This window comes from Lethenteron reissneri, chromosome 44, assembly GCF_015708825.2.
Source record: "Lethenteron reissneri isolate LAM-NWPU_2019-01 chromosome 44, ASM1570882v1, whole genome shotgun sequence".
Taxonomy (NCBI): Eukaryota; Metazoa; Chordata; class Hyperoartia; order Petromyzontiformes; family Petromyzontidae; genus Lethenteron; species Lethenteron reissneri.
In genome coordinates, this window is record NC_083822.1 from 1,294,388 (window position 1) to 1,322,034 (window position 27,647).

At 47.5% G+C, this 27,647-nt stretch overlaps 1 protein-coding gene across 1 annotated transcript in view; it reads right to left on the reverse strand.

Moving 5' to 3' along the window:
* LOC133353676 (carbonic anhydrase-related protein 10-like) overlaps positions 1-23,867 on the reverse strand; it is a 468,369-nt gene extending 444,502 nt beyond the window's left edge. Inside the window, exon 1 of the mRNA XM_061570106.1 lies at positions 23,752-23,867. Within this exon, the coding sequence (XP_061426090.1) occupies positions 23,752-23,845 (94 nt within the window). The 5' untranslated portion in view covers positions 23,846-23,867. The remainder of the gene's footprint in view (positions 1-23,751) is intronic.
* Between the last annotated feature and the right edge of the window lie 3,780 nt (positions 23,868-27,647).

Genomic DNA, 27,647 nt, shown 5'->3' on the forward strand with positions numbered 1-27,647 from the left:
CGTGGAAATTGATTGCAGCCAACTATTCTAAACGTGTGATGTTGATTCTAAATGTGGAGAGAAAAACCAGAGGACCCAGAGAAAAATCCACGTGACTATGAGGAGAACACGCAACTTCCAAATATAGCGAAGGCATCAGCATCAGGATCGAACCCATGACCTCCTGGATACCAGGTGGTGCCCCGTCGATATTATTATTATTAACCTCGCCATATGTGAACAAAGTTTCTGGCCTGTTTGAACAATCTTTCTGAACTTTGGAAGCCATTCACTTCCCTCAACCAACAACGTTGAAGGAAATTTAGTTTCACCCATCTCGGTGGCAATCGTAAAAAAAAACCTGCCTATGGCGATGACTCCATTGGGCTCCAGAGAAGCCAAAGCGACAGACCACCAATATTCTCGTCTGTGCTGATATGAGAATTTCGGAACACCCAAAACTCTGCAGGGATGTGCGTCCGGGCGCGTTCCGCTTTTTTGCTGTTTAAAAAATGGGATTCTGGCCACAAAAGACATCGCAGACGCTATTTCTCAACAACTACATATCATCTACTGTCATAAATAACGCGGGCAGTGGAAATTAATCTCGGGAGGCTGGGCACGACAGAAAAAACGTAAAGGTGCCAAGTGATTTTATGTCCAATGGTCAGTTGTGTGGTATGGTGACAAACACGGATGAAAGGTAAATCAGTCGAGCTTTCAGGGAGTTCCACAGTAGCTGGGCACCACGGTGGCTAAGATATGTTAACTACCTCGCCTGGTATACAAGCGCTCGTGGGTTCGATCCCGACCCTGACGCCTGCTGGACATTTGGAGTTGGCGTGTCTCTCTCTCCGTGGTGAGATGTTAACTACCTTACCTGGTATGCAGGAAGTCGTGGGTTCGATCCCGACCCTGACGCCTGCTCTATATTTGGAGTTGGCGTGTTCTCTCTACCCGTGGCCGCGTGGAGTTTTCTCCGGGCCCTCCGGGTATTCCCCTCCACATTTAGCATCATGCATTCGGAGTATTTGGCTGCTGCTAAAAATTCCTACGTGATAATAAGCCCGCTTCATTGAGTTATCAATTGCGACGGCCAGGTCGCTTCTGAAAGAGAGCTACGTACAGCTGAGCGGGCCCTGGCCTGGTAAAATAAGGAAACTAGAAATAGCTGCGGGGGGCTCGTTGTCGACCGCCCAGGCCTTGGCACGCCAGCATCCTGTGGCTGTGCCGACTCTTGTGCTCCCCTCTCGGATTTTGTGAAACGGGGGCAGCCTGGCACCTAACTACAGTAAAAACCACTCCTCTTCACGATGGTAATTGGTTCCACGAAACTGGTCGTTGAGTGATTTTGTCATAATGAGTAAAGGAAATAAAGGCTTGATTCGTTTCGATAACATGAGAAGTTACCCATTTTTCACCCAAAAAACGTACTTTCTAATATTTAAACAACAGATTTTTAACACGTAAATATACGAACAACATAAACACATTACATTCAAAGAAACACGGTTAATCAATGCATTAATTCATACATACTGTACCTACAACAGCCCGTCGTTAACAGGGGAATGGTCGGTATGTGAACACATTGGACTCTATGGAGTCACTACATGCCACTATACACTACACTATACACTACACACTACTCTACACTACACACTACACTACTATACACTACACAATACACTGCACTATACACTACACTATACACTACACATTGGGCTCTCTGGAGACCCTCCGTTAAGCGATTCGTCATTAACAGGGGTGATCGTTAAGAGGGGCTCTACTGTATTTCAATTCCACGCTTAATTTTTAAGTGGATTTTGGTGTTTTTAAACACGTGTTACATTTCTGTAAGAACTATTAAACACGTGGGTTTTTGTTTTATTTAACCCGCTCTCTATTGCATAACAATCAAGGAATAAATATGTTTAACAGGCAAAGGTTTTTTTGCGGCAAATACTCCAATAAGCAATTATGTTTGAATGTTGATAGCACATTATACACCAATTGGAAACATTCCACTTACATTAAGGTAAGGCTTTGGAGTGGAATACCAATATGAAATACCCGACAATTAATCAGTTGGGGGGGGGCGCCTTTTAAACTGAGGAATATAGAATCCATACCGATGACCACTAGGGCATGGCCAAGGCTCTAGGTGATGGAGGAGCTCTATATATTGAGGATATATTCCGATCGCTCGGCGGAGTAATGATCAGATGATAATGACACGTACAAGATTGATCACCCTCTGTACTTTTTTTTTGTTGGACTGGCAGGATCCGAGCTGCGTTTCAAGGTTGTCGGTGGAGCGCAGCTGCTGTGTGGGAATCTCGAAGAGCCTACAAATGAACCGGCGCGAGCTTTTTGGAGAAGCACGCATCTTGTTCGTTAACCATTGCTGCCGCCGTGCCCGTCTGCTGACTGAGTCACCCTTGAGAAAGAGCTGCATAGCTCAATGGGTAATTTGCTCAGATGCTACTTCTGAACTTCTTATGAACGTCAAGCACAAACGGCTGCCTGTGGCGCCAGGACCACAAGCCCCCCAAGGTGTTAGCATCGGAGGGTGCCCGACGTACACCATGCACTGTGAATTGTCAGTTATTTAATCTGCTTGTTAGACGGACTCACAGCTAGGTGGTATTTTGTCAGAGCACGGTTGGCTACATACGATGCGAAAGAAGTTCAACGTATGTACGTCAAGAGTCGTATGCGCCAAACACATCGGCCTTGTCCCTTGCGTCTAGAATCGCATACGCAGATTCGTCCGTTATTGGTGGAAGTCTGAAGTTTTGCAAATGTTTGAAACATCCTTGGCACACGACCAGAATGGCCGATAGCCGACCGGACAGCATGCTGACGGTTTCCTGCATTCGCGATTTATAAAATGTCGAGTTTTGCTTGCTCAATGATACGTTTGCAATTTTTTTCTCTCTCTCGCTGTTTTTCATTTGTCAAGATGAAAGAGACTGATGGGTGACACCATCTCTCATACGCCGTCTCTCTAGAACAGGCTGCTGCTTGGCAGTTAAGGTTAAACCACGGTGGGAGATACATTTTGTTTCCCAAAGTGCTGAGATTATAGACAAGGGTGCACTCCAACTGTACAATGTCAGCGACGGCCGATGCACGTACAGATGCATCGTTTGCTGTAGAAAATGCACGTACAGATGCATCGTTTGCTGTAGAAAAAGGTTGTGCCATCTCGATCAGCATTGTTGGATCGCCAAATAATCCGCTTAGCCTTCTTAAGTTTGCGAACTAAGGGCGTAACGGTTGCTTTAACAATGATTAAGACAGTGGGCAGATGTGCTCGTTATTCTATCAGAAGTCAGGAACAGATCTAAGGCACCAGGCCCCATCTGTGACATAATCTGAGTAGCACAAAGCAGCCCTCCATTTCCATCAAACTAAACTAAACTATAAACTATTTTTAGTTTACCAGGTAAAGCCCATAATTGGTTCTTTACCCTTCTATCTGGCAACAAAACTGACACCTTTTTGCCAGGAGTCATGTTTGCATAGACCGCAATACCTGCAGTCATAAATACAAACAAAAGACATAACTCTGATAATGTGCACTGTCCTTGAAGTTGATTGGTCCACACCCGAGACAGCTTTCCTTCGAGCCTAGTCTCATATGGGTTGGACCAGATGACGCCAAAAGGCGCACAACTCAAGGACAATGCACCATCAGAGTATGAGAGCTCGGGGCAAGCATCTACACTATGGGGACCTCATTTGCCAGTAAAAAATATGATAATTGGTTCTTTACCCTTCTATCTGGCAACAAAACTGACACCTTTTTGCAAGGAGTCATGTTTGCATAGACCGCAATACCTGCAGTCATAAATACAAACAAAAGACATAACTCTGATAATGTGCACTGTCCTTGAAGTTGATTGGTCCACACCCGAGACAGCTTTCCTTCGAGCCTAGTCTCATATGGGTTGGACCAGATGACGCCAAAAGGCGCACAACTCAAGGACAATGCACCATCAGAGTATGAGAGCTCGGGGCAGGCATCTACACTATGGGGACCTCATTTGCCAGTAAAAATATGATAATTGGTTCTTTACCCTTCTATCTGGCAACAAAACTGACACCTTTTTGCAAGGAGTCATGTTTGCATAGACCGCAATACCTGCAGTCATAAATACAAACAAAAGACATAACTCTGATAATGTGCACTGTCCTTGAAGTTGATTGGTCCACACCCGAGACAGCTTTCCTTCGAGCCTAGTCTCATATGGGTTGGACCAGATGACGCCAAAAGGCGCACAACTCAAGGACAATGCACCATCAGAGTATGAGAGCTCGGGGCAAGCATCTACACTATGGGGACCTCATTTGCCAGTAAAAATATGATAATTGGTTCTTTACCCTTCTATCTGGCAACATATGAGACTAGGCTCGAAGGAAAGCTGTCTCGGGTGTGGACCAATCAACTTCAAGGACAGTGCACATTATCAGAGTTATGTCTTTTGTTTGTATTTATGACTGCAGGTATTGCGGTCTATGCAAACATGACTCCTTGCAAAAAGGTGTCAGTTTTGTTGCCAGATAGAAGGGTAAAGAACCAATTATCATATTTTTACTGGCAAATGAGGTCCCCATAGTGTAGATGCTTGCCCCGAGCTCTCATACTCTGATGGTGCATTGTCCTTGAGTTGTGCGCCTTTTGGCGTCATCTGGTCCAACCCATATGAGACTAGGCTCGAAGGAAAGCTGTCTCGGGTGTGGACCAATCAACTTCAAGGACAGTGCACATTATCAGAGTTATGTCTTTTGTTTGTATTTATGACTGCAGGTATTGCGGTCTATGCAAACATGACTCCTTGCAAAAAGGTGTCAGTTTTGTTGCCAGATAGAAGGGTAAAGAACCAATTATCATATTTTTACTGGCAAATGAGGTCCCCATAGTGTAGATGCTTGCCCCGAGCTCTCATACTCTGATGGTGCATTGTCCTTGAGTTGTGCGCCTTTTGGCGTCATCTGGTCCAACCCATATGAGACTAGGCTCGAAGGAAAGCTGTCTCGGGTGTGGACCAATCAACTTCAAGGACAGTGCACATTATCAGAGTTATGTCTTTTGTTTGTATTTATGACTGCAGGTATTGCGGTCTATGCAAACATGACTCCTTGCAAAAAGGTGTCAGTTTTGTTGCCAGATAGAAGGGTAAAGAACCAATTATCATATTCTTACTGGCAAATGAGGTCCCCATAGTGTAGATGCTTGCCCCGAGCTCTCATACTCTGATGGTGCATTGTCCTTGAGTTGTGCGCCTTTTGGCGTCATCTGGTCCAACCCATATGAGACTAGGCTCGAAGGAAAGCTGTCTCGGGTGTGGACCAATCAACTTCAAGGACAGTGCACATTATCAGAGTTATGTCTTTTGTTTGTATTTATGACTGCAGGTATTGCGGTCTATGCAAACATGACTCCTTGCAAAAAGGTGTCAGTTTTGTTGCCAGATAGAAGGGTAAAGAACCAATTATCATATTTTTACTGGCAAATGAGGTCCCCATAGTGTAGGATAAGGTAAAGCCCACTGAGCTATATACAGCTTTTTTTAGAAGCGACCTGGCTATCACAAACGATATCTCAACGAAGTGGCTTATCACGTGGAAATTTATGGCAGCAAATACTCTAAACGTGTGATGTTGATTCTAAATGTGGAGGGAAAAAGCAGAGGTACTCGGTGAAAAATGCACACGACCACAAGGAGAACATGCAAACTCCAAATAGATACCAGGCGTCGTGGTTGGGACCGAACCCACGACCTACTGTATATCAGGCGATATAGTTAACATCTCACTGATGGGATGTGACATTTTTGTAAAATGGGTGCACTACCCATTCCACGTGATGAATCAGGGCCAAAACATGACACAAGAACTGGCGCGATGTTTTTTTTACGACAATTTCTACCGATTAATGTGAATCAACGTAAAAGCGTGAGACTACATTATATTTGTATTTAGCCCTGAGCATCTCAAGACGCTGTCGAGGAGAAGACTTCTACATTCGCGCCTCGGCATGACCACCTACAAAGCTCCCAAGAGGGCCCTTGGTGTAATCTGTGTTACGTTGAAAATTTTACACAGATTACAAGTTTGTAGTTATTGACCTAAAATTGTATTTTTATTCCGTGACCTGATTTCAGAACTAAAGCTACATTTTTTTCTTGCTATGGGGAATACTCAATTGCAGTACTGTGTATCTAAAACCAGAGATATCAGAGTGCCACGGAGTGCATAGCAGGTGTGCCCTTGCTTGATAGTGCACGTGCTCAATCTGATTTCCACGGCGTAACAAGGAGCCATCTGAAATTGCACACCGGGGAGTCACTCGGCCAACTGCCCCACTGCCAATGAGTGTCATCACATAACGATGCCTTTTTTTATATATACGCAATACATTTAGGCAACATGCCCGAAACTGCCCAGTTAAAATCTCACACTTTAAGCAGCTAATATAAATGTTTATATATATTTTTAACGCCATTGAGGATCTTTCACCTTGTTTAAATGTACTGAATTACGGGCATATTTCAATATACGGCACAGACGTGTTCCTGAAAAGTTGTCTGTAAAGTTAAAGTCCATTTATCGAACCCTGCTTTTACTTCAACCACCATTGTTTAATTCTAAGTTGTGTTCCTTCTTCTTCTTTAGTGCTGCCTAACGGCGTGTGCGACTTCACGATGATATTGGTCCCGGTCTAGCACGGCGTGTAGAGTTTGTGCTGTTGTTAATTGTAGCCATGTTTTGATGTTACTGAGCCATGTCGTTTTTGGCCGTCCTGGTCGTTTTTTCCCTTCGATTTTTCCTTCCAGGATTTGCTTTAATAGCTGGTATTTGTGGTCGTTTCGGGCAATGTGGCCTAGGTAGTAACACTTCCTGCTAATGATGGTCTTCAGCAGTTGCCTGTCAGTGCCCATATCTTGCAGAACTTGTGTATTGGTGGTTTTGGCTGTCCATGGGATTTTCAGCATTCTTCGATACAGCCACATCTCGAAAGCTTCGAGCCTTTTTGTTGCTGTTGTTGTCAGTGTCCACGTCTCTACTCCGTACAGCAAAATTGACCAGCATTTTGGTGTGCGCAGTTTCAGTGATGTACTCAAATTGCGGTCTGCAAGGAGTGTTTTCCATTTAATAAATGCTTGCCTTGCTTGTTCAATTCTGCTCTTGATTTCGACTTCATGGTTCAACTGATCGTCAATGATTACACCAAGGTATTTAAATCGGTGTACTTGTTCCAATTTTTCGCTGCCAAGCTTGATTGTTATTTCGCTTGTAGTTCGGCTGACCTTCATAACCTTTGTTTTCTTTTTATTAATTCGTAAGCCCCATATTTGACTCTCTGTGGCAACCTCGTCCAAGATTTGTTGTAGGTCTTGTTCCGAATCAGCCAGCAGTGCAGTGTCGTCGGCATACCTGATGTTGTTGATGTATTGTCCATTGACTTTAATACCAATGTTTTTATCTGCTAGTATTCGATCAAAAATCTGCTCCGAGTATATGTTGAAAAGACTCGGTGACAGTGGGCAGCCTTGTCGTACACCTTTTTGTATTGGTGTTGGGTCTGTCAATTCGTTGTCATATCGGAGTTTGGCTGTTTGCTTCCAATAAAGAGCAATGATGAAGTTGATGTCGTTTTTATCTAGTCCCAGTTGTTTTAATAGAGCTGCTAGTCGGTCGTGGTCTACTGAGTCAAAGGCTTTCTCGTAATCTATGAAGCAGATGTACACTTCTTTCTGATGTTCGTAGCATCGCTGTAGTAGTATCTGTAGACAGAAGATTGCTTCTCTTGTGTCTAGTCCTTTGCAGAAGCCAAACTGTGTGTTCTTCAATGCATTTTCGCATGTGGAGCGTATGCGCTGTTGGATCACCTTCAGGAAGACTTTCAGCACGTGGCTCATCAAGCTTATCAGTCTGTAGTCCTCGCATTTCCGGCTTGTTGCTTTCTTTGGTATGGCCACAAAGATGGATTGTAGTCAGTCGGATGGAATTTTATTGCGATAGTATATTTGATTGTACCAATTAGTCAGTTGTCGTATGTTGTTACTGTCTAATAGTTTGAGCAATTCTACATTGATTGTGTCGGGCCCGCACGCTTTGCCTGACTTAGCTGTTTTTATTGCATGTTCTACTTCTGATGTTAAAATGTGTAGAGCGTCTTTCGACATCTGTTGGTCTTTTTCTGCAGGTGTTCTCGCGGCGCCATAGAGCTTGTGTAAATAGTTTGTCCAGGTGTCCATTTTTTCTTGTTTATTTAGGATTGGTTGGTTGTTGTCCGCATACAAGGTAGCTGTTGGGGCTGGTCTGTAGATGTTACCAGCTTCTTTGAGCTTCTTGTGCAGAGTAAAATTGTCATGTTTTTTAATTAGTTCTTCAATCTCGGCGCATTGTTCTTCCATCCACTTTTCTTTTGCCTGTCAGATTGCTTCTCTGATCTTCTGTTGCATTTGTTTGTACTTCTCCAAGTTGTAATTTTTGTACATTCTTCGTTTGCTCATTAGATCGAGAATACAATGTGTCATCCATCGTTGTTTCTTTTTCGGTGGCTGATGTCCCAGCATGACTTCTGTTGTTTCTGTGATGCATTGTTTGAACGAGCTGCCAGTACTCCTGAACATCTGCTGTTTCTGTTGTTATTGAGCCGATGCTATCCTTGAGATGTTGCTGTACATTTCATTCTCAAGATGTAATACAATTATACTTAAGAATGCAGAAAACCTTTTTAAAGCACATGTGTAATTGAAAATCGATAACTGTATAAAATATGAATAATACTCAACATAAGTCGCAAAAATTAAAAATACTGTTCGCTACTGAGTATACATTCAAGGAGATTGCTTGACAGTCTATTTTTGCACTCCTGCTATCACTTACACTTAATTGCCTCAGACATCTTGAATTTTACTGAAGTAAAAACATTTAGGCCCCTCTATTTAAGACCGAAACACAGGGAGGTTTTCTCCACAGTTTGGGCTGTCGCCTGATGAGGCTGGTTGTTGTAATTACTGGCAAAACGTCACGGTTACTTAAATTGCTTAAATGTTGTTTTGGGTTTACTCTCCAACACACAACCGGTTAGTGCTTAACTCGTAAACTGATCACCACGTTTTGTTTACGTGACAAACCTTACTAATTGTCTGTGTCTGGGCGGTGGCGGTGTTTAACGACACATTCATCATTTGCGCAATTTCACCCAAAATATGAAGAAGTCAGAACGTTGAAATGAGAGTCAAATCTTCCCGCAGCGCGGTCCCAGAGGCGCGGTCAACACCAAGGGGGCCCAACCAGAACAAGCCGAGCTTGGCACCGCCAACGAGCCGTGGGTAAACCGGCGCAGAGCGAACAGAGCATCGCGCAAACCACCCTGCAGCAGTACAGAATACCACCGCGAGAACAAATGTTAGACCATGCATCATTTCATTTCCCACCCTCCCCCGCCCCTTCAAAAATTGTAATAATTAAAAAATAACAAAAATTCAGTGAAAGCCAAATTTCTAGGTAAAGGACACCCGAATTTGTTTCCTAATTTCTAAGTTACATTTTAGCAACAAAAACCCCTCCATATTCTGAGTTGCTGCACAACGAGTATTGCATAATGATATTAATTTACAAAGTCACGCGTGATCCCGGAAAAGACTAAGAACCCAACGGGCGAGGATTACTAATTGACCGTGAACACGCATCGCGTAGTCGGTGCGACGTTTGATGGCAGAGGGTGAGAAGTGACGGGTGGACATATTGTGGGATTTAAAGTTGGCGACAAATACGAAACGACAGTGCAGAATAGATAGTGGAACCTTTGCACAATCGGAGATCACCCAGGGCCCCCATTGGTTGAGCAGTAATTATTGTATTACAATATTTACTTGAATCTCTCTGGTGCCCTACCACTAATATAGTTCTATTTTTTTTATCAAGGCACACTGAGCTATGTAGCTCTTTTTCAGAAGCGAGCTGGCCACAATTGATAACTGAACGAAGTGCATTATCACGTGGAAATTTATAGTAGCAGCCAAATACTCTAAACGCGTGATGTTCATTCTAAACGTGGAGGGAAAAACCGCAGAACCTGGAGAAAAATCCACGCGACCACAGGGAGAGACATGCAAACTCCAAATATGCAGCAGGCATCAGGGTCGGATCGAACCCACGCCTCCCATATACCAAGTGAGGTAGTTAACATCTCGCCACCGTGGCGCCCTAGTTGAAGTCACCGTCAAATATAAAACCAAACGCCTGTGGTCTAGGGTTTACCTGGAAACTCCCCCCTCCCCGTGTCAGCGAGATGCCTGGATTATTATTACCAGCTCTGTGTGTGTCAGCTCCCCGTGGCAGCTCTCAACGTCCTCTCTGGAAACTTCAGCAGCACGGCGGTGGCGTGGAGCTACGCTCGGGGCCCCCTCTCGCCTCTCCCCTGTCCATCAGCAGCAATGGGAAAATAATAACATGCACTGGGGGGGGGGGGTCACATGGTGCCGCTGGGTACAACCCTCACGAGCAGATCTAATAGGGTATGGTTCCACCTCGCCTTGTTACCATCCTCTCCAGGCTGTATTTGCCCTCGGTGTGTTCATCGCCATTGCTTTGGTCCACTTGAACGAAGCAACGTTGGTGCCGAACCTACATAGGGTGGATCTGTCTCACTTCTTGTCCACCATGATGTTCAATTGAGTTCGCTCCGCTTGGATATTTTCAATTCCATGTTGGTGTTTACAACTCCATTAATTTCGGTTTGATTCATACACATATACACAGTGCTGAGCCTGATCCACGCTTGCAGAAATGCACTTGTATCGAATTAATTGCTTTTAAATTGCTTAAACTGGGAGTGTTCGACCCCTGGCTGTAAATCAGGAGCATCCACCACCACCCCCATGGTCCACAAGTGACCTTTGAGAACGTTTCAACAGCAAACAACTCATTTGGCAGTTGATGATTGATGACCATCTGGATACGTACCGAGTCGTGTGGTTCGCCGCAGAGACAAACACGTCCTTATAATAATTTAGAGTATTTGGTCTTCACGAAGGCGCTACGTTTCACAGTCGGGGGGAGGGGTGACGTTGCTGGTGCTGCTGTGTTAATCCCAGCCGTGTAATATGTGTCGACATGACGGCCTACTCTTTTCGAACGACGTTCCTCGATGTTAACGTCCGTCGTTAAAAAGCAGACAGTGCGCGTATTACACAGCGGATACTGCAGCAGTTTCGACGGGGCTGTCGTGTGAGGAGCGCGAGTGAGACGGTGGTTACGAGAAGGCGGTGAAGGCTGGCGGCTGAGTAGTTAGGGGTTACCATTACCTGTACCGTGAAAGGAATGTTCGACCGCCGAATTGGTCTGAACAACAACGGCACCTCTATAGAATACCTGCAAGTACGCGCGCGACGTCAACAGGGGGTGGAGATCAGTTGCGCGCACGTTTGACAATTGAGAGATAATTTTTTGTTGTTGCTGATGATAAAAGGCTGTGCTTGTTACGATACGACATCATCTTGAGGGTAATGGTCGTAAGACTAATTAGCAAAGAAGACAAATACAAAAAAAACTCCGAGTCATGATTGATATTTGGGTTTGGCCACACAACGATTCGACCAAATGCGTGTTGTTAATACCCTCCCACCACCCCCGACAAAGCCACACACATTAAATTGCCTGCATGCAAACGCGTTGAATGCGTCGATTATTGCTTCATCTCACCAGCAAGTCGAAGGACAATTCTCACGACCAAATTTAGCAAATCAAGCTGCCTCGGGCATCTTCAGGACGAGAGAGCCGTGACGTCGCAGGAAATCGGCAGCGGCGACTGGGCGCCCCTCCCGTGCTCGTGAGCAGCTGGAGCGTCGGCGGCGGCGAGAGACGTCCACGGTGGACAGCGTTGGCGAGACGCGCCCATTTGTCTGATTAATCCGAATAAGACCCTGCTGCTGCTGCCCTACAAGGCGCAGTATTGGGCAGGAAGCGATCGATCCAGTGTTGACTCCAACGAGCTCCCCGAGACCTTCACATCGCCGTCTTCTGAGGACTCCGAGGGGCGACTGTGTGTTATTGTCTTGCTGTGGTCTGAGACTGCTGTTGCTATTTTGCTGGTTCGCCCACGCTTGCATTTAGTGCTTAAAAATCAGCAGTATGTATGTACTTTTGCAAGTTTTACTTGTATACTTTGTTTAAATTATCGTTGAAAATCGGGAGGAATTAAGATACTATCACAATTTGTACGTATAGTATATACTTTGTTTCATTTGTATGTGTCTCGTTTTAGTGATTTACACACCTTTCCTATATTTTACACTCCAGTCGTGTTTTTGTGTTGTTTTTTTTGTGACTTTCTGACCCGGTGCCTCTACTGGACATCTGTGATGAAAAGAGCTTAAAGCGTATCGGATTCCTCCTCCTCCTGCCGCAGTCTCAATAAAGATTCTGATTCTGAAGGCTCGTGTCCTGGGGTGATCGGGATTTTGCAAGTGCAGCTCCCGAACATTGTGCCTTTGCTAAAATCTCACCTCTTTAAACTGGCCTTTACGCACGCCTAGTTCTGACTGTGTACCCTGCAGATTATGTTTATTTCCCCGCTTTCTATAACACGGCGGTGGCGCATTGGGATCTACGCATGGAATGCGGCCACTTTACAAATGTAATTTATTATTAATAACATGGAAATCAGGCCTAAACATGACATTTTGGACGATCTGAAAAGAACAAATATTAATGATTATTCCGTATCGTCACTCATAGGGCACCACTGCTGCTGCTCCCTTGCCAAATAACTGTGTCACATGGCAGTGACATCACTGTTGGAAGCCCGAAGGCAGTTAGAGATATGAGTGTACATTTTCACTTAATCCCGAAAATATCCGAAATTTTCCCAATCAGAACCTGTCCCCTTGCCTGCCTGCCCTCTGCTCGCAGTCACTCGTGGTGTGTGGGCAGCCTGTTATCTTCCCCTTGGCCAGGGCTCGTGACGTTGTTCGTCAAGGGCCCACCACCGCCTCGTGTCCCCCACATGCACCGTGCGGCTCTTGAAGTATGAAAATGGCTCTTTTTGTTCTTTTGGTTGCCGAACCCGCCCCCCACCCCCGCCGTCGTATAAAGTGCTCCTTCTTGATACAAAAACATGTTGCTCCTCATGAGACGGCTGCTTGCGTTGTAGCCGAAACGTCGTGGGAATTATTTTATTTTATTATGTTTTATTTGTATTATTTTATTACTTCCCTTCTACGTGACTTTACCGAAAGAACCAAGAAGATGGATCCCTGCAGTCACGAAAGCTTTAAATCGAAATTTACCCCATGTCTGTTAACCTGGAGCTGCGTCGTCTGCTCACGGTTGTGCTGGTGTCCAATTTTCATTGAAGACCAACGACAACGTGACACACGTGCGCATATTGGATGGACACGACCACTTCACGCAGTCCCAATCTGGACTCGAAAAACATATTTTATTCTTTAAAACTTTGTCTACCCCCCCCCCCCCCCACTCGCGGTGCACAAAGACACATCCCCACTCCGCCTCCGCTGCTGCTGTTTGTGGTGTAAATCACACCGCGGATTCAAACGTTACAGGGGCGTGTAGGGAAAGCCAAAGGGAGCGCAGTAGCCACCCCAATCTCCATTACAAACAGCCGAGGTCGAGTGACCCCCCACTCCCACCACACTCGGCCAAAGTTTCTAACTTCACCGCGGGTGCCGGCCGGTGCCTGGCCTTGGCAGAAACACCAAACACCTCCGCGCACGAGTCGAAAGAACTGCTTCCCTTGATCGAATTGCAGAAAGAGAATCTGCCTCTGTTGATCAACTGTCACTGGTGGAAGGCAGATATTCCGTTGGATTATAAATACTGTTCGTGTTGTACAATACATTACATCACAGTTGTATGCAATTTGAGATGTTTTAAATATATATTGAATGCAGATCTGACGGTAAGCAAGGTGCAGCCTGCTGTGGACATGGATACGAGATGACCAGTGAATACCAGGTGCTATAGACTTGCTCAGGCTGCAAAGTGGCTATATGGCAGTGCAACGAAGGACTATTGAATCGATGCATGTGCAGAGCGTTGAGTGTCACCCCCTCGTCAGCGTGCGGCTTTGCAGATTCTCCGGTTTCCTCCCACACGCAAGACACCAGAGAAAGGAACTGGAGGAAAAAAACATCGCAATGCAGGACTCTCCTGAAGGTAACTGTCGAGACCCAGTGAGGTATTCCGAAATAAGCAAAGGACGTATATTCATAAAGTTTAACCTTGCGATGAAACAATGTTTCAATTCGTTGTGCACAATCTCCCTACGCCAACAAAAAAAGCCAAGCACTTTCAGGGTTGACAAGCGAACGGCATAAAGACTCGGCAGATGGACTTTCCGATGCTCGGCGATGCTGTTTGCTGACTTCAAAGGACAACCCTAAGCCGAAAAGGGCAGTTTAACTCCTCGCTTTTGAATGATAATAATGCACAATTGACTGCTGTTTATTTTATCATAATGGAATCATGCGGCACTAACCGCTGAGCAAATTTGTAAAAAAAAGCTTTTCTGTACTTGTTGGTTAGGAAACGTTGTCAAGGGGTTTAAATAGCCCGAGCGCCCAAACCAATTACAATACGGACATGCCACTTGTGATCGTGCCACGTACGACCGGCAAGCAATGCGAAACCAAGAGACGGGCCGAAAATCTCAAACCACGCAATCATAAATGCGTGTTGAGGCTCAGTGAGGATTTCCTGGGGACACAACACACTTTTGTGCCGGCATTCGGAGCCCCGTTGTCACATTTTGATCATGCGCTTTGCCTAAAGAGGCTTTCCATCTCTGCTGCTCCTGGTTTTCTGTAAAGATCACCCTGACCTGCAGAGCAAAACATTGAAAATATAAGCGTCTTCCTCCATCCCACCGCTCCATAGCACAGACACTCTGGGCTCCTAAACGCAGGCCTACGAGACCCCCAAGAATGTCCGTGGCCCAAGACGGCAATACCTCGATATGCGAATATTGGACTTGCAAAGTTTCAGTACAGCGAACGTTGGATTTGTTACCATTATTTTAATGGAAAAAATGTTTTGCTAAATAATAAATGAGTAGTGAGTTTAACTGAGTCGCAAATGTCCTCTTTGGAGGCAACACATGTATTAACACCAAAACAACGGGGTAACTGCCCCTTAACAGAATAACAACTATGGTGGTGGACCACCAGGCTCGCTACACAAATTACATCTGTAACTAGCTACAATGGACCGGACCGCAGCTTGTGTCCCATTCCACGTGTTGGAGACTCTGTAGAACGTAGAACGTAGACGAAGGATTCTTCAGGATGAACAACAGCAGCCGGTCCCTCTGGGGGACCCGGCTTAGATCCTCTGCGGCGTGGCTGGCTCCGCCCTTGGCCACGACCACCTTCGAAAATCCTCGAGCAGGATCTCGACCCTGACACGTGACCCCCCCTAGCCCCCACTTGGGGCCCCTGTGTAGACTCAACCGGTCACGTGTCTTCTGGGGTCAACCAGAGTGCCACGGCCTTCAGTATCCCTATTTCCATGGCCGGCACTCCCGCACCCTATCATGTAGGGGTCGGCACTGCACACCGAGCGTGGTGCCATCCAGCGCTATCGATCAGCGCTCACCGAGCCCCTTTAGGGCCGGTACTGCACCCACATGTAAGTGGTGTCCGCGATGACAATACATCGCACGCCGTGCCTCTCTAGAGCCTGCATTACATGGTGACATCCCACTACAAATGCAATAAAAGTAATATATAGTGTAAGTATCCACCTACAGTACTGTGCTATATGATTAACAAATCAAATTATAACAAGGCACGGTTTCTTGAGCGTTGCGCATCGCAATCGGTCACGGAGTGTTTGTGAACATTCGTCTCAGCTAATCTAATCGGCACGCAGCGAAGCTCTCCGTTATGGAGCACCCAAGACGACACCGATGAGTGTGAAGATATTTGACAGGACACTGTTTCTTTTATTTATGTCGTTTTTTTTAGTTTTAACACCATGCAGGATAAAAAACATTCTTTTCAGCGTGAATACTATTTGTTTAGAGAATCAGAATATGTATTTAGACTGGAGGAATCCGATGAGCTATGAAGCTCTTTTTTTCCACAGATGTCCAGTCGGAGCACGGGGTCAGAACGTTACAACAAGAAACAATGCAAAACACGGCATTAGTGCAAAGTATAGGAAAGGTAAAATCACTTTAAAAAAAGACAAATTAAGCTCGTTTTATCGTACCAGGTAAAAGACACTGAGCTATTAGCATCTTTTTTCAGAAGCGACCTGGCCACAAATGACAGATCAACGAAGTGGCTTGTCGTGAATGGTAAGTTTTGGAGTGTTTACAGTACGAAACGGTAAGTTATGAAGGCTGGGAAACACATCGTCATCGTACTAATGTCATTCGTTATTCACGATACGAAGTTCGATAGACGGACGAAGCTTCAGGACCGCATCGACTTCGTACGCCGCAGGGGCCGGGAAATCCGACGGTGATCTGTGCACCCTGAGCACAGCGCCACCACGATGGGTTGGCCTCTTAAAGGTGAGTGGAGGATTTCACTTCGTACCACCACGTTAGCGGCAATGCACTCCCAGAAGTAGATGGGATTGTTTCCACTCTCTCCAGTCTCGGAATCTCCAGCACACTCCTCTCCTGGATCCAGTCTCATCTCTCTTCCCGCCCTCCGTCCGCGGTCACTGTCGGTGTCCCCCAAGGGTCTGTCCTCGGCCCGTCGCTATTTCTCTCTCTGCATCTCAATAATTTATTCGCCAATGACTCTCACAAATTTTGACTTAGAACGTTCGTGGCTGCAGGAATTAATATTCTTTGGTTCTTTCGGTAAAGTCACGTAGATAGAACAAATAAAGCGATAAAGATTATCAAGACGTTTCGATCGTAACACAAGAGGTCGTCATCAGGAAAAAGGAATCCTCCCAACACCTGATGACGACCGCTTGTGTTGCGATCGAAACGTCGTGATATTTTTATTCGCTTTATTTCAATATTTTTAAAAATTACTTATACGTGACTTTCGCGAAAGAACCAAGGAATATGGACGACTCTCACATTTCTATTCTTTTCTTCATTGCAAGGCCACCACGGACCATTGGCGGCCCCTCGTGGCCTTTAGTGTGGCCCCTGACGTGCGGCCCCCGACAATACACAACACGTAAAAACACCCCCATCATCGTGGCTGTCAAACCCCCAATGGTTTCAAATGTGTGGCGGCCCTCACACTGATGATGTCTTATCGGCGAAAGTGCCCCCCCTCTGAAAATAAGTGAAGATCACTGATCTAGCCAATCCTGCTACTAGTCCCTGCCTCCGCCCCCCGCTACGACCAGGCCTTCTCCTAGCACTACCCCTATCATTACCCCTATTACTACCCCTATTACTACCCGATCCCCTACTTGACTTCTCCCGTCTGTTCTCCTACCACCACGACTACACCATCACTTTTAATAACCCCACTCTCTCTCTCAACCACTATCATCTCATGTACAATGTTAAAATTGCTGCAAAGCACCTTGGAATAAGGCGCTATATAATAAGAGAAACAGTTCAAGCAACAAAAGAAATCATAAACAATTACATGTTTGTTCACACATCTCACCAGCCACCCAGTCTTCAATCAAACCTCCCTCTGCTGATTGGACACTTGCCTTGCAAGACCGGTCCAGGTTGTCTTGCGTTGAATCAATGCTGATGAAATGATGCACTCGCAGAAGGCCATGTAGATGGTGGGATATGTGAATAATAATTTTACTTTTGTGTGGAGGGCCAGATCTGGGAAGGACATACATCCTCTGTTGCTTGCATTCTCCATAAGTGACAAGAATTATTTTGTGTGATTGTTTAGCCATGTGGAATTAATGCTGTGTACCCAATTATAATGATAAATGAGTACATTTATATCCCTTCCATTCTTATAAGACAAGTCTATTACACAGCGCTGTATGTCGTAGACATAAGTCTGGAGTAGTTTCATAGTAGGGGGCCGATGTTAATACTATGGGTCTCTGTGTGAGTAGTCTATGGGTCTGTGTGAGTAGTCAATGGGTCTCTGTGCGAGTCTATGGGTCTCTGTGTGAGTCCATGTGTATGTATATATGTTGAACTTCTTTTGCACCGCACGTCGCCAACCGTGCTAATCGGTGGGTGATGCCGGCACACGATGGGCTACTCGCTTCCAAAAATGACAGATTTGTTTTGTAACAATCTCCTGCGAAGCAGACGGTGTGTACTTTATTAATACGCCCACAGTAATAATAACCAGGACGGCCTGGAATTATTCGACAAGCGGTACACGCGCCAGCGCTAGGCAGCGTCACTGCTCCTCCAGGGCCGGATGTAGGTTCCTGTAGGCCCTAAGCACTTTTGTTTCGTAGGCCGTCAGTGCTAACTCTCTACAGCTGATGCTGCTGCCCCATGTCACTACTACCGCCGATGTCGCTCGCTTGTCTCACGCGCAACTTCGTCCAGGTGCTGGACAGATGTCGTTACTGATACGTTCATTATTTACTCTGTGCCCTCATTCGATGAGAGCACGCTGTGTGCCGCAGATAAGCACATTTAATTTGAAATTATTGAAAAAAATAAGGTAATCCTAAAAATATTATAAGCGAAAATGTATTCAACTATTTTTTACTATAATCATCATATCCGATGACGCAGCTTTAAAAGGATGCCGTTCATTTTTATCGATAACAAATACAATGTTCGGACAAGACCACATACAAACAAAAAAGATATGGTAAAAATTCGGTTTCGTAAGCCCCTTTAGTTTTTGGAGACCCTAGGCACAGTGCCTACCGTGCCTGTTGGATCATACGCCCCCCCCCCCCGTCTCGCCACCAATGAAACCGTGGCGATGGTGGAGACGACAGAATCCTGGCAGCAGAAACAGCAGCAGGGAGCCGCGTGAGAAGGCCCCGGTGGGGATTCCCCGGTGCACTGAGCGAGCTGCACGCTGCAGTGCAGAGCCGCATGCTGCCCACCCCACGCTCGGCTCCGCTCTCCACTCAGCGGTGGATCCGAGTAGGGGGGTTGGGGGGAGGGGGAAATCGCCCTCCGCTTCCCTCCACCTTGAGGTCCCAAAACAATTGAATCGAAATCAGATCGCCGGTGTCGTAGTGCAGTCGCGTGTCCAGCACCGCACCCACCACTCCAAACCTGCTAAATTCATAATGTGCTTTAATTGCATAATTAAAAGTTAAATTAGAACGAAAACTCCACAATTTCCACGAGGAGGGAATTGAATATTTTTCGCCGAATGGCAGCAGGGCCCTCTAGTGATTGACACACGTGCGGCGCGTGCCAATCGACTTGGAAATGTTCTTTTTACAAACCCAATCCAGAGGACATTATACGTGTTTCTTATGGCCTGCTAAATGTTTATCAGTGTTAATAATAATCCACACTTTCCATAATGCACACAATTAGGAAAATTACCTCCCCGCCCCACACACACATAAGTCAGCTGAGTGGATACACACTAAATGACCGTTCACAATGTACGTGTGCGTGTTGAACTTCTTTTGCACAGTACGTAGCTAACGTGCTCATCGGAGGTGCAGGGGAAGGGCAACAAACATGAAATACAAAACTCAATCGGGTGGCATTACAATATTTAAATGATTGTTCCCGTCACCTCATGTAATCGTTTTTATTGTAATTGCAAAAGTGTGAATGAATCTAATTCTGTCACACCAAACCCTCGGGTACACTGCCATGGACACACAGTGTACAAAACAGGAGTATGCAGTGCAGATTAAATACAGTTCACCGCATTGCTGCTGAATTGTGGAATTCTAAGAGTAGAATGTGATACAACATGATTTGCATTTAAGCTTTCAGACGCAATAATAAACTAATGACCCGAGTATTTACTTGAGCAAGCAAATACCAACGTGATAGAAGGGATATATAATGAATGTCAAGTGACCTCAGAGATGTAGTATGATCAAATAATCATTGCTGACATCAAATATGCTTGTGGCAATTGCATTTAAATATGATTATCATTAAATTCATTACAGCAGGATTACAGAAAGGAATGTCAGGTTATCTTATTAATGTAAAAGTGAGTCAGAACAGCGATAATGCAGTTCCAGTGACCTGTACCAGCAGCAGAAAATCAGTGTTTTCATTAAACCAACATGTTAATGTTTGCTCTTTTTACATGAATATATTCTGAGGGTAATCCTTTAAACTTTCAAGATGAAACGAAAATATAGTGAATAATTTAAACTGCCCGAGAGCAATTTCCATGGACAGGGCAAAGCAGCAGGAGCAGCCAAGCGGCTTGTACTGCCGCAGACTCTGGAGCAGTGACACGCGCAGGTGAGGTGGTGGTGGACCCAGTGGTGCGTCCAGAGGGAATGGAACCGTTCGGTAACATCGTCGAGCCCTTCATACGGAAGGAGGACTCGGTAAGGGAAGTTCATGGAAACAGTAACCGTAGTAGTGACGACTAGTTTGCGAAAAGAGATGACGGTGGGAGGAGGAAGGATTGCAAAGTGGAGCAGTGCGAGGAGAGAAGCAGAGAGAAGTGAGGTAACCTGCAGTGTGGTGAGTGGGTGAGTGGTGGGGTGAGTGAGTGGGTGGGTGAGTGTGTAATGTGACATACAGTGTGGTGAGTGGGTGGGTAAGTGTGTCATGTGACCTGCAGTGAGCTGAGTGGGTGAGTGAGTGAGTGAGTGGGTGAGTGGGTGAGTGAGTGTGCGTTTTTTTGGTGGGAGGAGGAGCAAGCTTCCGTCTGGGTCCCCATTTCAGGGGGAACAGGTCCGGGTGCATGTCAAATATCAACGCATAAATCAGGGCCCTTTCAGTTGACGCGTGGCTTCTCATTCATGGCACGTGTCACGAGGACTGGTTAGCGGCGGGAGCGTGGGATTGGCCCAGTCCCCGCGCGAGAGGAGTCGATTCTTCAGGCCCTTTGGCGCTGTGAGATTCTGCTCCACAATGCCCCCCCCCCCCCCCGGGTAGGGGGGGGGGGGCGATGAAGCACGACAGCGGTGGTGGCGGCGACGGCGGTGGGAGTGTGGGAGCGCCCGTGGGTGGGTGTTATGCGCGAATATTGATCACGCCGCTGTCGTTAACGCGGTTTCCTTTCCACGCGCAAACCAGCCTCCCCTGGATTGTCACACGCGGACATTAGCGGGCTGGAGTGAAGGATATTCGTGTCGGCCTTCACGAGATATCAAGATCTCCGAGTCTGTGGACATTTTTAAAATGCGTCTGAAAATCTATTTACATGCTTCCGCTTAGGAAAGTTTTAAAATATATTTGTAATATAATATATCATAATTTTTAAACCGAGTGGCTGCTGTTGTGTCCTGTACAGCGCTTTGAGATCCTTGATGAAAGCGCGATATACATGGAATTATTCTAATTATTTGCTTCTTAGAAACTTCTACGTTGCTGTTGAAGTGTTACATATTTGCTCTGTTCGTTGTCGCTGCTTGTCTTAGAGCGATGCGCTTATTTGTTAACGTTCTTCCAAGAGTCCAGCCTTAAACAAAATAGGTCATCGAATTCTCGTCTGCCCTCGGGAATCATCCTTGCCTTCATTACATATAACGACTTTGCATTAAAATGCCATTTGCGAAGAAATATATCCCATGGAACACGTGGAATGGATAACCCTTTAAAAAAACGTGTTGTCATCCAAATTAACACAACATCAGTCCTCGTTGCTGCTGCAAGCATTGAATATTGACTAGACCATCTCCCGCCTCTGGAGAGGCGAACAAACTCAATTAGTTGGTGCAAGCGTAAAGAGGGGCGAGTGACGACATCCCGTGTGCGCCACCAACCCCAGCGTGGCGAGCGGCTCCTTCCTACTCCGCACGCGCGCATTCAGCCTTCGCCCCAGAGGGAAGCCAGTCTGTGGTGGAAATTCCACATGCCTCTGGCGGGGGCGAGTCTGTCCATCGGACAGCCCTCCCCTGTTGACCTCCTCTTCCTCCAACTCCCTAAAAGTGGTGCTCGAGTCAACCACCCCCAACCAGGGTTTGAACTCGCAACCATTCTGACTGGGGCGGCGCTCGCGCAATCGCTGAGCCACGCACACACACACACACAAGTCAGCATTTATTAAAAATACAAAGTATTTAACCAAATGGAATCAAGGCATTTTTTTCCATTCAATTAATCGTTGTTAACATCTCAAGTGTTCATCGGATGCATGAAAGCAAATCGACGCGTGGATTTGTTTTCCTGCATCTTGGCGCCTGATCTGCCAACACACGCAGCCTCCGCTCGCTGCTGCTGTCGCTTTATAATAATATAATCTTTCTCTATGAACGACACGTTCACGCGATTAAATACTGTATGACTTTTTCCAGCAAAAATATTATAACTTTACAATTTAACACAACATTGTACATTTTGTGGGTTTACTCTCCAACACACAAGCGGGTGTACTGTCCTAACGACTTGGCACGTTTTGTTTACGTGACAAACCCCTTACTAATTGGCTGTGTCGGGTGGTGGCCGGTTTAACGACACATTTATATTTACGCGATCTAACCCCAACACCTCTCCGATAGTTAATTTTACAATTGTTCGCGCAATTTAATGTAATTTCTTCTTTTATTTCTTTTTTCGCGCTTAAGCGCATGACAGCAACACATTAAAACTGTGGTTGCAACGAGGTGACTTGGAATTTCAAGAAGAACTGGCGCAATGCAATTGCAGACAGAGCGATGGTGGTGGAATGCCACGTGTGTGTTTACTACGTGGGTAGCGGTGGTGCAGCGGTCACCGCAACGCTACGAACCCAGCGACCCGAGTTCGATTCCCGCTCACGGCCACCAACACCGGTAACGATTAATGATCTGAACCGGTCGTGAGCCTCCCCCTAGGTCGACTCGGCCTCAAATGAGTGCCTGGTGCGGTACGTTAACATCGCCACGAGGGAGACAAAGGCGGCAGGGCGTGGTGTTGGTCAACCACTGCCGTGCCGGTAGCCTTCATAGGTGCTACTCGCTTACAGCGCTTGCCCCAACAGTCTGTTAATGCTACACGGGGAGATGTTTGTCTTTGTTGTTTACTATATACCATGTACAGGGGGTTAATTTTGATAGAGAGAGTATCTCAAGAGGGAGTAACACACACTACGTTACACGACTCGAGGTATGCGATGCCGACCGGTCCTTTGGACGCAACCGATGTTACACCGCGATATTTAATCCTCAGTAAATGAGTGCAACACAAGACGGCGTTTAAGTTTGGTGCAGTAAACAACAGAAACCCCGCAGAGAGTGAATGAATAACTGTGGAAGAGGGAGCATTGATTAACGAGCGATACGGTCATACGCTTAGTTGCCAGCAAAAATGCGCGACTGTAAACTTGCAAAGAGACACACAGCGGCCAGCAACTACAAACCCACCGCTGTCAACCCGTCGTACCCCGTATTCTTGTGCAGGGAATTTGAGTGTTTAGGTCCATACGGTGTACAGCCGTTTCAATACGGGCACCCCCCCCCCCCCCCGTAATTTGTGGTCTATTTGTTTGTGTTTCTCCATTGTGGTGATGGGACTTTGTAGGATGAACGTTGAGATTTGTAAGGGGCACGGGGTGACCAATGAGGTCTGAATTAGTCTACAATTAGGTAGGGCACTGACAAGGCGTTGACAGCGATGCAAACCGCAAGTCAAAACCACTGGCGGCTGTGGGCATCGCCAGTGTCGCTCGGAAACAAGTCGCGAGCAACTCTCCGTTCTCGAGTCGCAGCGACTCTTACCTGAAGCGAGAGTCGCGGGGGCGGCGAGCAGAAGCACCAGCAGCAGCAGCGGCGGCAGCAGCAGCGGCGGCTGCGACTCCGAGCCGGGCTCCATGGCTCCTTAGGCGAGTGCGGGCATGGCGCGACTCGGGAGCGCGCAGGCGACAATCGGGAGAGAGGAGGCGGCGGCTCGGAGCGAGTGCGGGAGTCAGCGCTCGGGTGGGGGGCGGGGCTGCTGCATCACACCACCCCCGCCCCCACACTCCGCGAGGGAAGCAGCGGAGCAGCGCGCAGACCAACGCCCGCCCGCGCCTGTGCAGCGCAATCAGAGAAGAGGGAGTAGCCCCCCCACCCAGCCCCGCCCCTCGCCACAAGAGCAGGGGGGACTGCTCCTGGGGCTGCTATCTCACGCGGAATGGAATCGTCGGGTACGGGGGGGGGCAGTCGTGAGCGCGCTGCGATAAACCAGAGTTCGATTCCCGACCACGGCGAAGGTGATCGACCTGAATCCTCTCCAGCCGCCCTCCCTCCCCTCCTCCCCCCTCGAGACGAGTGGTGATGGTGTGTGGTAGATACACGAGACGAGTGGTGATGGTTGATACACGAGACGAGTGGTGGTGGTGTGTGGTTGATGCACGAGACGAGTGGTGATGGTTGATGCACGAGACGAGTGGTGGTGGTGTGTGGTTGATACACGAGACGAGTGGTGATGGTTGATGCACGAGACGAGTGGTGATGGTGTGTGGTAGATACACGAGACGAGTGGTGATGGTTGATGCACGAGACGAGTGGTGATGGTTGATGCACGAGACGAGTGGTGATGGTTAATGCACGAGACGAGTGGTGATGGTTGATGCACGAGACGAGTGGTGATGGTGTGTGGTAGATACACGAGACGAGTGGTGATGGTTGATGCACGAGACGAGTGGTGGTGGTGTGTGGTTGATACACGAGATGAGTGGTGGTGGTGTGTGGTTGATGCACGAGACGAGTGGTGGTGGTGTGTGGTTGATACACGAGACGAGTGGTGATGGTGTGTGGTTGATACACGAGACGAGTGGTGGTGGTGTGTGGTTGATACACGAGATGAGTGGTGGTGGTGTGTGGTTGATGCACGAGACGAGTGGTGATGGTTGATGCACGAGACGAGTGGTGATGGTTGATGCACGAGACGAGTGGTGGTGGTGTGTGGTTGATACACGAGACGAGTGGTGATGGTTGATGCACGAGACGAGTGGTGATGGTGTGTGGTAGATACACGAGACGAGTGGTGATGGTTGATGCACGAGACGAGTGGTGATGGTTGATGCACGAGACGAGTGGTGATGGTTAATGCACGAGACGAGTGGTGATGGTTGATGCACGAGACGAGTGGTGATGGTGTATGGTAGATACACGAGACGAGTGGTGATGGTTGATGCACGAGACGAGTGGTGGTGGTGTGTGGTTGATACACGAGACGAGTGGTGATGGTTGATGCACGAGACGAGTGGTGATGGTGTGTGGTAGATACACGAGACGAGTGGTGATGGTGTGTGGTTGATACACGAGACGAGTGGTGGTGGTGTGTGGTTGATACACGAGACGAGTGGTGGTGGTGTGTGGTTGATGCACGAGACGAGTGGTGATGGTTGATGCACGAGACGAGTGGTGATGGTGTGTGGTAGATACACGAGACGAGTGGTGATGGTGTGTGGTTGATACACGAGACGAGTGGTGGTGGTGTGTGGTTGATGCACGAGATGAGTGGTGGTGGTGTGTGGTTGATGCACGAGACGAGTGGTGGTGGTGTGTGGTTGATGCACGAGACTAGTGGTGGTGGTGTGTGGTTGATGCACGAGACTAGTGGTGGTGGTGTGTGGTTGATACACGAGACGAGTGGTGGTGGTGTGTGGTTGATGCACGAGACTAGTGGTGGTGGTGTGTGGTTGATGCACGAGACTAGTGGTGGTGGTGTGTGGTTGATGCACGAGACTAGTGGTGGTGGTGTGTGGTTGATGCACGAGACGAGTGGTGGTGGTGTGTGGTTGATACACGAGATGAGTGGTGGTGGCGTGTGGTTGATGCACGAGACTAGTGGTGGTGGTGTGTGGTTGATACACGAGACGAGTGGTGGTGGTGTGTGGTTGATGCACGAGACGAGTGGTGGTGGTGTGTGGTTGATACACGAGACGAGTGGTGGTGGTGTGTGGTTGATACACGAGACGAGTGGTGGTGGTGTGTGGTTGATACACGAGACGAGTGGTGGTGGTGTGTGGTTGATACACGAGACGAGTGGTGGTGGTGTGTGGTTGATACACGAGACGAGTGGTGGTGGTGTGTGGTTGATGTACGAGACGAGTGGTGGTGGTGTGTGGTTGATACACGAGACGAGTGGTGGTGGTGTGTGGTTGATACACGAGACGAGTGGTGGTGGTGTGTGGTTGATACACGAGACGAGTGGTGGTGGTGTGGTTGATACTCGAGACGAGTGGTGGTGGTGTGTGGTTGATACACGAGACGAGTGGTGGTGGTGTGTGGTTGATACACGAGACGAGTGGCGATGGTGTGTGGTTGATACACGAGACGAGTGGTGATGGTTGATACACGAGACGAGTGGTGGTGGTGTGTGGTTGATACACGAGACGAGTGGTGATGGTGTGTGGTTGATACACGAGACGAGTGGCGATGGTGTGTGGTTGATACACGAGACGAGTGGTGATGGTTGATACACGAGACGAGTGGTGGTGGTGTGTGGTTGATACACGAGACGAGTGGTGATGGTGTGTGGTTGATACACGAGACGAGTGGTGTGGTTGATACACGAGACGAGTGGCGATGGTGTGGTTGATACACGAGACGAGTGGCGATGGTGTGTGGTTGATACACGAGACGAGTGGTGATGGTTGATACACGAGACGAGTGGTGGTGGTGTGTGGTTGATACACGAGACGAGTGGTGATGGTGTGTGGTTGATACACGAGACGAGTGGTGTGGTTGATACACGAGACGAGTGGCGATGGTGTGTGGTTGATACACGAGACGAGTGGCGATGGTGTGTGGTTGATGCACGAGACGAGTGGTGGTGGTGTGTGGTTGATACACGAGACGAGTGGCGATGGTGTGTGGTTGATGCACGAGACGAGTGGTGGTGGTGTGTGGTTGATACACGAGACGAGTGGCGATGGTGTGTGGTTGATGCACGAGACGAGTGGTGGTGGTGTGTGGTTGATACACGAGACGAGTGGCGATGGTGTGTGGTTGATACACGAGACGAGTGGTGGTGGTGTGTGGTTGATGCACGAGACGAGTGGTGGTGGTGTGTGGTTGATACACGAGACGAGTGGCGATGGTGTGTGGTTGATGCACGAGACGAGTGGTGGTGGTGTGTGGTTGATGCACGAGACGAGTGGTGGTGGTGTGTGGTTGATACACGAGACGAGTGGTGGTGGTGTGTGGTTGATACTCGAGACGAGTGGTGGTGGTGTGTGGTTGATACACGAGACGAGTGGTGGTGGTGTGTGGTTGATACACGAGACGAGTGGTGGTGGTGTGTGGTTGATGCACGAGACGAGTGGTGGTGGTGTGTGGTTGATACACGAGACGAGTGGTGGTGGTGTGTGGTTGATACTCGAGACGAGTGGTGGTGGTGTGTGGTTGATGCACGAGACGAGTGGTGGTGGTGTGTGGTTGATACACGAGACGAGTGGTGGTGGTGTGTGGTTGATGCACGAGACGAGTGGTGGTGGTGTGTGGTTGATACACGAGACGAGTGGTGGTGGTGTGTGGTTGATGCACGAGACGAGTGGTGGTGGTGTGTGGTTGATGCACGAGACGAGTGGTGGTGGTGTGTGGTTGATACACGAGACGAGTGGTGGTGGTGTGTGGTTGATACACGAGACGAGTGGTGGTGGTGTGTGGTTGATACTCGAGACGAG